General features: G+C 41.7%; 1 protein-coding gene across 3 annotated transcripts; it reads right to left on the reverse strand.

Moving 5' to 3' along the window:
• Positions 1-1533: 1533 nt before the first annotated feature.
• On the reverse strand, positions 1534-11797 carry LOC124118076 (zinc finger protein 728-like). 3 transcript variants are annotated; one of them, XM_046480130.2, is made up of 2 exons: positions 11582-11797; positions 1534-9150 (listed from the first exon to the last, which is right to left on the reverse strand). In XM_046480130.2, the coding sequence occupies exon 2, from the start codon at positions 9041-9043 to the stop codon at positions 5687-5689; it is 3357 nt and encodes a 1118-aa protein (XP_046336086.2). In that variant the 5' UTR covers positions 9044-9150; positions 11582-11797; the 3' UTR covers positions 1534-5686. The 3 variants fall into 3 exon arrangements, with proteins under 3 accessions (XP_046336086.2, XP_046336087.2, XP_046336088.2); XM_046480131.2 differs by lacking the exon at positions 11582-11797 and adding an exon at positions 11153-11263; XM_046480132.2 differs by lacking the exon at positions 11582-11797 and adding an exon at positions 9652-10523.
• Between the last annotated feature and the right edge of the window lie 476 nt (positions 11798-12273).

Below are 12273 nucleotides of genomic sequence, written 5' to 3' on the forward strand. Positions count from 1 at the left end.
GCTTTCAAAATTACTGCACTTATATTGCGACTTGCAATTATATAGTGCCAACCTACCAAGATACCATGCCACATTTTAAACATGGATACCCCACTCAGAAAAAGTATGTTGACTCCGAGTTTACTAATACTTGCTTTATCCCCTTAATGCTGAGCACCAGGCAGGATAACAACAAGTACCATCTTTTGATATGACACAGTTGGGGGATCACACCACCAACCTTCTGCTCTCTGGGCAGACACTCCATCCACTAGATCACAGCAGTGGAGGCCATCTTACAAAACTACAGGAGGTGAGGTGAAATGGGGTTTAATGTCGCGTCCAAGATTATTGCACTTATATAGCGACGTGCATGTACGTGTTTGTGTTTCTGCTTGTACTAGTCCGGACTGATTTATAGTGCTAGCTCACTGAGATACCATGCTGCAGTTTAACATGAATACCCCACTCAGACACAGTATACTGACTCCGAGCCGACCAGTCCTTGTTTTAGCCCCTTAATGCCGAGCGCCAGACAGGGTAACAACAAGTACCATCTTTTAACGTCTTTTGGTATGACGCGGACGGGGATCGAACCCCAGACCTTCCGCTCTCCGGGCGGACGCTCTACCATTAGAGCACGGAGGCGGTCACAAAACCACAGGAATCAAACTAAGTTGTCAGCTGTATTAGCTGGTTTGTACAGCTCCTTTCTTTCACAAAGAAGTCTCACTATTCAAGCCATATCCAGGATTATTAAACGCCCTACAGTCTGGTCATGATGGCAGGCAAGTAACTCAGTCGGACCACCCAATCCCCAATTCGGCAAGTTACAGCTTGCATGAGGTGCTGGGGACCAAACCTGACCTAGATTCCACAGGTTGAGCTGGCATAAATGGGAACATCAAAATTAAAGAGTTTTGTCAACAACAAACACAGTTTTACGCAAAGTCCTGTATGGTTTTGACTGTTCACCCAAGGACATCCACAGATGGACCAGGCTTGTGTTTCCCCAGCCACTCTGTACGAAGAGTAAAGATAACAAACTCTGTCTGAAATGGCAATTATTTATTCTATCATCCAACAAAAATCAAAAGATGTAGAGATTTGAAACCATATTCAATTAAACCGCATACAATCTCAAAGAAGTAATGGAATAAAGTTTAAGTTGTATAACAACCCAAGGTTCATCAAAGTTCAAATCATCAATACTTAATTCATGAAACTTGATAAATGTGAAAAGAATATATACAAGCATAGAGCCTTACTATATACATCCCAGTACATGACACTCAGGTCATGTGAATCCGCAATGTGAACATCTGCGATAATAGACCTTGCACACAAGTGTTCCAGGTTGTTACTCTTAATAGTTCACACCTGTGATACACTTGTAATAGTTCATCACAGTCATGTGAGGTGAAATGGGGTTTAATGTCGCATTCGAGACTTTTGCACTTATATAGTGACGTGCATGCATGTGTGTGTGGCTGCTTGTACTTGTCCAGACTAATGCTGATTTGATAGTGTTAGCCCACTGTAATAGCATGTCACAGTTTAACATAAATACCCCCCTCAGACACAGTAAACTGACCCCGACCCGACCAGTCCTTGTTTTAAACCCTTAATGCCGAGCGCCAGGCAGGGTAACAAGTTATTGTCTTTTGGTATGACACGTCCGGGGCTCTCCGGTTGGAAGCTCTCCACACCACCACGGAGGCAGTCTCATAACAGTGTTACAGGTAGTTATGTACCAACAGTTGTTATCTGTATTGCCACAATCATCTTACATATGGAATATAAGCATATATTATATAGGACTACATACATAACAGGGCTTGATTTGGCTACATAAACATGCACCAGTGCAACCTGTAATGAAAAATGTAACCTAATATTTTTCTACATGCACCAAATGTATGTCAAGAAAATTCAAATCGGTGTCTGACTAACCCTTACATGTCCACACACAAAATTGATCTTTGAACACACTCAGTATCTCTAAATTTACCATACTACATCACTAATCCCTGTGTTGTATGTGTATAATTTGTAATGCTTTCTTAGGCATGACATCAACCTGTGGATGCTTCAAGATTAATGTGCACATGTTCCTATGACGTTGAACTGTAATGCATCACTAATTTATGACACTGACAGCAGACCGGCCGGTTTCAATTTTGATACATTCATGAGTCCAGGGTGCAACCTGGTACAAGTTATTCAAGTTCCTTAAATCGAGCCCTGTATAACCAGGACTGTAACAAGAATTCCCCAGTCATGGATGCAGCCAACATTGTTGTCTGTTTGGGGTGTTCAGGGATTTGACCAAATGGAGCCTAAAGCATGCTAAATCAGCGATCAGAAAAAAAGAGCATTTGCATTTATTATTTGCCCCACTAATCATTGCTAATCCATCTCTGATTAGATTTTGATTCTTTGTTTTGTTGTATAACGCCTCACTCAGAAATATTCCAGCTATATGACGGCAGTCTGTATGTAAATAATCAAGTGACTGAGCATCGATCTACACAATTTGGATATGTTGACATGCATCAACCGAGTCAGCAAGCCTGACCACCTAATCCCGTTAGTCGCCTCATACGACAAGCATAGTCGCATTTTACTGCAAGCATGGGTTGCTGAAGACCTATTCTAACCCGAATCTTCATGGGTAGACTGATTAGAAAAAAGATAAAACTACAAATACCAAACGAAAACCAAAGTAACAGTTAATTTTAGAAATAAAAACTGATCAAATGCATTGTATGTTATCTCTGACCATAACACAGGACAAAGCCTTCCAACAGGAATACATAAACATGAGAGATAAAATACCAAACATGCTGCATCTCAAACATAATTAGCAGATTAGTACATTCAAATTCCCCACTAAATCTGACCAACACCTAAACAAGTTAAATGTCATGGCAAATAAACAAATATTCCTCAGCTGCACCAAATTATATCTCCTGATCAACTCACTCTGGGGTTTATTAGAAGCTTATACATTTAGCCACTTCAGTATGTTCATGTGGATAGATGTAAATATGTTTTTATTCCAGAAGTCTTATTCAGAAAAATAAAAGAAAGGCTTGACCCCCCAACCCTGACCCTTTTCACGTGTGTTAGCACGTGAATATGGTTATACACCACTTTTAGCGATAATCCAGCGATATTCCAGCAATATCATGATGGGGTACACCAGAAATGGGCTTCAGCCAGTGTACCCATGTGGGTAATCAAACCTGGTGTGACGAGTGAACGCTTTAACCACTAGGCTACCCAATCGTCCTACTCCTTTAAACAAACATCCATAACTTAAAGGTTTATAAATTTACACAATTTCCTTTATCCGTGTCCCTACAACTTGACATACTGTATTCTTTAGAAGATTGATCTTAGAAATACCAGTAGTCTGATTACAACAAGTTTAAGTCTGGTTGATGTGATAAGAGTCTAAACAGGATCTGGACATAACTGTGTCACCATGACACTAAACGAAGATGATTCACCAGAGTCATTCAATCTACCGTATTCGACGTAATAAGCGCCCAGGGCACTCTCAAAATTAGAAACGGGGGGCTCTTAATAGAATATTATTTTGGTTGAAAGATCGTAAATTTTGTGGTTTATGCTGACAGCCTGAAATGATTTTATACGACAGATATAATTTTCCAGAATTTGATTGCAAATAATTAAGGGTGCATATAACACATGAGTGCGTATTATACACGAATAAATAAGTCTTGTGTACATTGATCAATCAAAAGGGGTGGTAATTGGGATCGTTCACTAACCAATATATTAGCAAATATTGTCGTGGGCGCTTACGGTATTCTGTTACATTAGGCTGTGATCACTACTGCTCAGATGATGATGAGAACCTGCACAGGTCTGTCAGTGACTGTGGGTTTTGTACAGAGCCATCATTGCCTGGGTCAGCAATACTCCAGCCATATTGTAGTGGGCTGTGAACAATGGTGAACAACATCCCACATCATCAGGGGGGGGGGGGGGAGAGAGATTAATCATCACTCGAGTGATTTACAACTTGTCTCAACGACAGTAAACAGATTAATTTTCGCTGGATATAAGTGGTTATTCATTCTCTGAGCATTTTAATGAAATGAAGACATGATGAAAATAATGTGTTGAGGTGCCAATAACTCTGTTTCCGCAATAATTTTCCTGTTCACACAACAAACTAGATTAACAGCACTCTGTAACATATTTATAGTCAAGACGTTATGCTTTGTTTGAACAGTTGAGACAGGGAAAACGTGTAATTGTTGAAATCAAAATAATTATTTTGAATGTAAAATATTAACATATGATAAAGAATATTTTTCATGCATTTTCAAATCTATTTTAACAGAAGTTATTTCATTTTCCATGATGCTTGTTAGTTGAAACATACATAGAGTCCTGCAAGGCTTCATGTTTTGATTACATGATGCATCGTAACTTTTCTTCCTAATAAAAATACACCTATGACATCGCTCTATTGTTTCGTCTGTAGCTCTATACCAAAATGACAGTTTACTGATTTATTTTCTGCAATGCAAATTTTAAGCTCATGCATTATTATATGCATGTGCATTACAAATGCACTGGCTAAAATGATCAAACAGGAAAACAAGGCATGTGCTGAACAAATTGAAGGCTACCGGTAGTTCAAATGCAGCACAGATAGTAAAGCAGGAAGTTAAAGATTCTCATGTATTAAGAACAATGTACCGCAAGGAATTTCCATGTAACATTTTTTGTGTTGTATTAATAATCAAATATTTATTATTTAATTTAATTTTCACACTTTATTTTAAATATGTTTACGCAGTATTTTGTTACTTTGATCCTGTATTTTAATATAGATAACACCTGCATAATGTCAGCTTTATCGGCTCACACATTATTTTTAAGGAATGTTAATTGTGCATTACCATGGTTACCTGGCAAAACATACAAAGCAGCTCAAAGAACTTTTGAACCGTCAAGTTATGTTTTCACAGCTAATACGAACACATGGATAAATAAAAAGATGCATATGTATCGTCTTAAACATGTTCAATGGATAACCAAATTTTGGAGTTATTTTAAGAGTTTTGCTTTACTGTACAAGCTGTATGCTGTGTGACAATGTCTGATACTTAGAGATAATAAGCTCAGTCTGTAACTATATACATATGAAACTCATGATGAATTGGGGAACTTTAGGTTCCAATTTTGGAATTTTTACTGACTTGGGGCCGAATATAGCCCACTGAACTACTTTAATCTCGGTCTTTTTTCTGAAACTACATGACATACATACATACTACAGGAATCAGTGCACACACTGCACTAGCATTGACATGTATCAATGTATGACTGCTCTGTATGACTGAATAATGAACACTTGCTGCCTGCCCACCAAACATCCAGGCATTTATCTAGAATTCTAAACTAAATGCCCTTAGCTGGCAAATTAGGAAAATATCGTAAGGTTCAAAATTGGACTGTTTGCTGCAGACATTGTAGCAATCACTGACATGTCTACTTGCATAACAATAACCATCCTCATTATCAATATTCATGGAACTTCCTCAATGTTGTAGACACTACCAACAACCAGTTGTTAAACCAACTGTCAATTCTTAACCACTTATTGCTCAATACTGATCAAAACCGCCTAATACAGGTTACCTTGGTTACCTATCCCACATAGTTACAAAGGCACCAAGGCTACAGTCGCCTCTGGTTGTTCCTCCACAGGGGTGCTGATGGTTGGGATGCCAGCTAGCGACATGAGTGTCTCGATGGCTTCGGGGTAGGCAGAATCGGCAGCAAAGTCCAGTGTATGCTGCACCGATCCTGTCGAGGAGGAGGTGGTGGTCTGAGTGGAGGTGGTGTAGGAGGTGGACTCTGGAATGACCGTGTAGGTGGTCTGCGGAGTGACCACGGTGTACTTGTGTGCGTACTGCTGGGTGGGCTGGCTGTCCTGGTACTGCATCCGTGGCTGAGCTGCTGGCAGGTTGGTGTACGTCACCGTCTCCCCTTCGTGCTCCGTCTCAACAATCTCGGCTTCTATCTTCGGTGCTTGCTCCAGCATCGGCAAAGCCTCTACAACTTCAATATTCTCCAAGAAGGTTGTGCTGGATATTGGCTCAGTTTTAATAATGCATGGACCATCAGGAGTGTCAACAACTGTTTGCAGAGCCTCGTCCAGATGCACCGATGTAATACTACCGTCTCCATCTTCCGTCGTGTGTACTTTCATGTGCTTCTGCAGATAATCCTTGCGTCCAAACGACCGGTCACACTTATCACAGGAGAAGGGCTTGACGCCGGAATGTGTCCTGACATGGCGAGTCAAAGCCCCAGAATCACGGAACCGCTTGCCGCACATTTCGCAACCAAAGGGTCTACTGTTAGTATGAGTGGCCATGTGTTTTAGGCGATCATTTGAGCGAATGAATGTCTTGGCACAAAAATCACATCTGAAAGGTTTTTCACCGGTGTGCGTACGCATGTGCACCTGCAGACTCCCTGCAGCGGTGAACCGCTTGTCGCACCGCTCACATGCAAACTTCTTCTCCTTCTCCGGGATCTCTCTCCTCTCTGTCACTTGCTTCAAGTCACCAATACCTTTCAGTTTGGTCGCCTTTCCCGAGCCATCAACGTGCAACTTCTTATGGCGACGGAACAACCGGATGTCCTTGAAGCACTTGCTGCATCTACGACACTTGAAAAAAGGTTTTTCTTTCATATGAGTAACTTTGTGGAAACGGAGTTGACCGGAATCTGCAAAACACTTATCACATGAGTCACATTTGTATGGCTTTTCGCCTGTGTGTGTACGAATATGTCGCTGTCTGTGTCCCGCCTCTGTGAAAAGCTTGTCACAATGCGGGCACTTATAAGGACGTTCTCCAGTATGCGTTCGCATGTGGCGTTTTAGATAAAAGGAAAGTAAGAAAGTTTTCTTGCATATTTTACACTGATACGGTTTCTCGCCTGTATGAATCTTCATATGTCGTAGAAGGGATCCAGGATCGTTGAAACTCTTGGAGCAGACGTCACATGCATATGTTGGCTTGGTACAGTGGCTTCTGGCATGACGCTGCACACTGTCTAGGGAGGCGTAGTCTTTATCACACACCTCACATTTGAAGGGCTTCAGCTCACTATGCGAAATCATGTGACGCTTCAGATTTGCTAGTTTGGAAAACTCCTTCTCGCACACATCACACTTGAATCCTTTTCCGATGTGTATTTTCATGTGCAGTACAACTTCTTCAGGACTTTCAAAAGCTTTGTTACAGATGTCACACTTGTGATGTTTCTTGTCCGTGTGGAGTTTGGTGTGACGGTACAGACGACCAACATCCAAGAACCTCTTCCCGCAGTGCTCACATTGTAACGGCTTCTCTCCTTCATGAGTGGCCAGATGCTTTCGGAGATCCCCAAGTCGGTAGAAAGGCTTGCCACAAACGCTACACTTGAGCGACTTCTCCCTTGCTTGGTTCTTGTGGGTCTTCAAATGCACCAACAGACTACCGACCCCAGCAAACATCTGGCTGCAGATCTCACACCGCTCGGTCTTCTCAGCTGGAGTAGCCCGAGTGTTCAAGAGGTCACACAGTTCCTCCAAACACTCCACATTTTTAAACACCTCCGTCTTGATATTCTTAGGATCCACCTCATCATAAATATCTCCCAAATCGAAGTCTTCTGTGGCCTGTGAGGCGCTCTCAGCAATCCTGTCCCATTCATCTTGATTGTGAGTGGACTTGTGCCCCTTCAGCTTGCTCATCTCGGTGAACCTCATGTCACACACTTCACATTTATAGGGCTTCTCCCCATTATGAACTTTGATGTGCTTACGGACCTGGCCCGACTCAGAAAACCGCTTCCCACATACGTGACACTGAAACGGCTTCTCCCCAGTATGGGTACGCATGTGTCTTTGGAGATAGAACGGCAACAGAAATGTCCGTTTGCAAACACGACACTTGTACGGCTTTTCTCCAGTGTGGATGCGCATGTGACGTTCCAGATTACCCGCCACTGTGAACCCTTTATCACACTTATCACACTTGAACAAGTCTTCCTTGTTATGGAGGCGCATGTGGTTTTGAAGGGTATCTTTAGCAGAAAATCCCTTCCCGCATATTTCACATTCAAAAGGTCTCTCACCGGTATGGATCTTGATATGACGTTTTAAGTTGGCAAGTTTCACAAAACTCTTTCCGCAACTATCACAACGGTAATCTTTGTCGTCAGAATGCAGTTTGAGATGTATGGTTAGAGCTTGTTCGCTTTCAAACGTCTTCCCACACTGTCCACACTTGTAGTTCTTGCTTTCTGTGTGAAGCCTCTGATGCCACTGAAGGCGTCCGCTATCAATAAAGGACTTTCCGCAAATCGTACACTGGAAGGGATTGCTTCCAACATGAAGACGAGCATGCTTCTGCAGGTCCATCAGCCTGTAATATTTCTTCCTGCAGACAACACAGGTGAAGCTCTTCTGTTGCGAGTGGCTCCGACAGTGAGACTCCAGCTCTGTCTGGAGGTTAAACTTGTGGAAACAGACTTCACACCGGAACTGTTTACCGTCCTCATCCGGATTGTCCATGTGGGACACTTTATGCAGGTTCAAGACCTCCATATTTGGAAAGAGAATCCCACATGTTTCACATGCATAATGCACTTCCCCTGCATGCTCGGTCATATGTGCATGCATCGGCTCTAGTTGTGAGAAAACCTTCTTGCACACTTCACACTTGTACAGCGTCTGACCTTCATGCTGTTTCAAGTGACCTTCAAACGAGGCATGATCTTCAAACAGCTTGTTGCAGAGTTCACACATAAAGACATGACCATCCTCATGTTCAGCCATATGTTCTTGCAGCTGAGTCGCATTTTCAAAGGTGGCATCACACTTTTCACATTTGTTCTCATTACCGCCGTTTTGGATAACAATGTCATTTTCGGAGACTGTGAGAATACCTCCATCCAGTTGGTAGATGATTGTCTGGTCCCCGGTCTCAATCTGCACCAGGGAGACTTGTCCGGTCGACATCGTTGCAGTTCACTGTTTATACCCTCAAAGGTGTATCATTATCAACCGTCCTGCGCAGCCTATAGATGGGAGTCTTGCCTGTTTGGATGAGCACACCAGGACACTATCTGTGAAGAGAAAATAAAGTTAATCAGCGATTTCAAGGCACCCATTCCTCCTGAGATTATCATGGTGATACATGCAATTGATTGATTTGTTGTTTAACGCCGCACTCAGCAATATTCCAGCTATATGACGGCGGTCTGTAAATAATCGAGTCTGGACCAGACAATCCAGTGATTGACATCATGAGCATTGATCCACGCAATTGGGATTGATGACATGCATCAACCAAGTCAGCGAGCCTGACCACCCAATCCCGTTAGTCGCCTTTTATGACAAGCATAGTCACCTTTTACAGCAAGCATGGGTTGCTGAAGACCTATTCTACCCCGGAATCTTCACGGGTCGCAATTGATTGAAAAACAGCAATATTTGACAGCAGATTTGTGAAAATAGTATGCATAATCCAGACTGTGACTTTGACCGAAACCAGAGTCTCGTAAAAGTTTCTTCGGTCCAGTAAGCTGAGCTAGTATTAGTCCATATGAAATAACACTAAAATTTACTGAAAATGATTTTCAGAGCCATGTTTTGGGCTGTACACTCAAAAGCGTTTGACACAGACTGACCACCCGGTACCTTTAGTCGCTTCTTACGATGAACATAGTCACTTCTTACCACAAGCATGGGTTGTGAAAACAAATTCTAACCTGGATCTTCACAGGTCTAATGTATATTTTTTATAGGACTTTTGATATGATCACCAACATTTAAATATAACACTTTGTTGGTTATTATTGCTATTACTAGCAGCCTGGATCAAGTCATACCAGAAAGTCAGTTAATCTCAGTGGGTCTCTCATTAAATTTGATATCATAGACTTGGTAAACCTCCATTAAAATATTTTGTTTGCTGTTCAATGCAGTTCTCAGTCAGCAATATTAAAGGGGCACTAATCTCTGGCTTCTTCCCGGCTGTGTAACTCTGCAAACTAGGGCTCACTAGCTGCCGGGAATTGATTTGCACGCTAATGATACTGAGCGTGACACGAGACTGGGCTACTGTATATACAAGCGGTAGAAACATTTTTAGTCCACTAGTCCTTATAATGATAAGATATAGCAAAACCCTTAATAATGGACCATTTTTTATGGGCAGTTTGGCAAGGACTAGCGCCAATTTCTAACGCTGAAAAAACTTTGTGGCCATATCTACACACATTTCTGAACACTGATTGGTTACCCGTGATCTACGAAAATTTACATCACAAAGGGTGCATCTGCTTGCTAATTAATTTCTGTAACCTAAACAAACAGACAACAAGAACAATGGAAGCTCACGGATGCAGTAATTAGAAATGCTAAATATTCCAGCCATATAACACTTGTCTGTAAATAATCGCGTCTAGACCAGACAATCCAGTGATTGACATCATGACCATTGATCTTCGCAATTGGGATATGACAAGCATCAACCAAGTCAGTGCACCTGACCACCCGATCCCGTTAGTCGCCTCTTTCTACAAACCTAGTCACCTTTGACGGCAAGCATAGGTTGCCGAGGACTATGCTCTACCCGGATCTTCACGTGTCTTTATCATTTCAAGGAACAGTACTGTTAAAGTAAAAATGTGAGTTTTTATCATTGGAAACCATGTATTCAAAATATTTCATCAAATTGTGTATCAATTCAACGAACTACACTTTGATCAGCACTTTCAGTTTACAGTTCCTATCTCAGTACAGGGAGCCTGTAGGAAGGACCATTATAGCAGATGGAAATTGCTCGGGTCAGTTGGGATTCCATGACTATATTCTAATTTAGTCTTAGTAAGTCTCCTGTTTGTATAGAACGCATATAAAAAAGAAATAGAAATTCAGGTAGTACTATCAATAAAGACAATTTTGATTTTTAAATCGACGTAGATCTATATAGATTCTAGGCCTAGTACAAAACACATCTAGACCTATACAAAATCAATAATGAATCTCTGAGTTATCAATAAATGATGTCAAAACGTTTTCGATGAAACCAGTAACCCGCTTCGAACGAGGCATTGTTATCACCGTGCCACTACTGTCATATTCGGATCTAGAATTATTTGGCAGAAACTACATCTTCGTCTGAACATTGCCTACGAGTCATTATCACAAGAAGAGGAAGACATGGGAGCCGTGTGGGGAGCTCCCAGTTCAGCCGTGGATGGAGTTTTCAAAGCTCCTCTCTGGGATAAGCGCGCGTCAAGACGTTGCGTGGCGAGCAGTCAGAAAACTACTCGGACCAACTCATACTGACAATACTGGAATATTACATCGACATTGTCAAACAGGCAGCTTTTAAGATCAGAAAATAGGGTGGCGGGCGCGCGACGCGATGGCCGCCATTTGCAAAGTGTCCTTTCCGATATATTTCGACATAATTTTCTGAGGCACATGAAACATGCTACAGCCCTAGACATTGATAAGGAACGATTGAACAAATATATTGCTACTTACCACTGCTTTTGTAATTATTTCAAGCTAAATTTGAATATTTCTACGTAAACTGTACGATTTGTTTCTAAGCTCTCAGCAACGCATGCGTGACAGATTCCGCCCTCGCTCTGAGCTCGGGGCATTGTTTGCGTGCGGCAAGCTGACTGGTTCACAGGGGCGATCAGCCTTTCCGCGCTACTATTCGCATGTGTGTGGAGCAAAGCGCAATCGGAACATCACGATGAGTAACTTCAGCAACACGGAGCAACCAACTTCCAAATAACCGAGCTGTTCCGATTGCCGTTCGTGATTTGTTGTCTCCCTTTGACAATGACCGTGCGCTCTACTGATGTACGGTTAGATACAATGAACAATGATACAGCATTAATTTATGATACCCGGGAGAATGTATTATACCGAAGATGTTTAATAAAGAACATATTTATGAATGGATGTTTTTGTTTTTTTCTGTATGAAAATTAATTTGCATGTTTTATAGCCATGGAAACGGGGCACAGAAACAATAAACAAGTTAAATTGTTTGATAGGCATTACTTAGAAGTTGACGGATAACAAAGTAGACACAATGTATGGATAACAACTTCTTTAATTACTGTAAAGGCGACGTTTCGGTGGTTTCTCCCCGTATACTGAAATATTTAGTTTGATAAAAGAGGACACGGTAATAATCTGTAAATAATCGTATGCTTGCC

Source organism: Haliotis rufescens, unplaced genomic scaffold (assembly GCF_023055435.1).
Source record: "Haliotis rufescens isolate VD_foot unplaced genomic scaffold, xgHalRufe1.0.p SCAF_15, whole genome shotgun sequence".
NCBI classification, from domain to species: domain Eukaryota; kingdom Metazoa; phylum Mollusca; class Gastropoda; order Lepetellida; family Haliotidae; genus Haliotis; species Haliotis rufescens.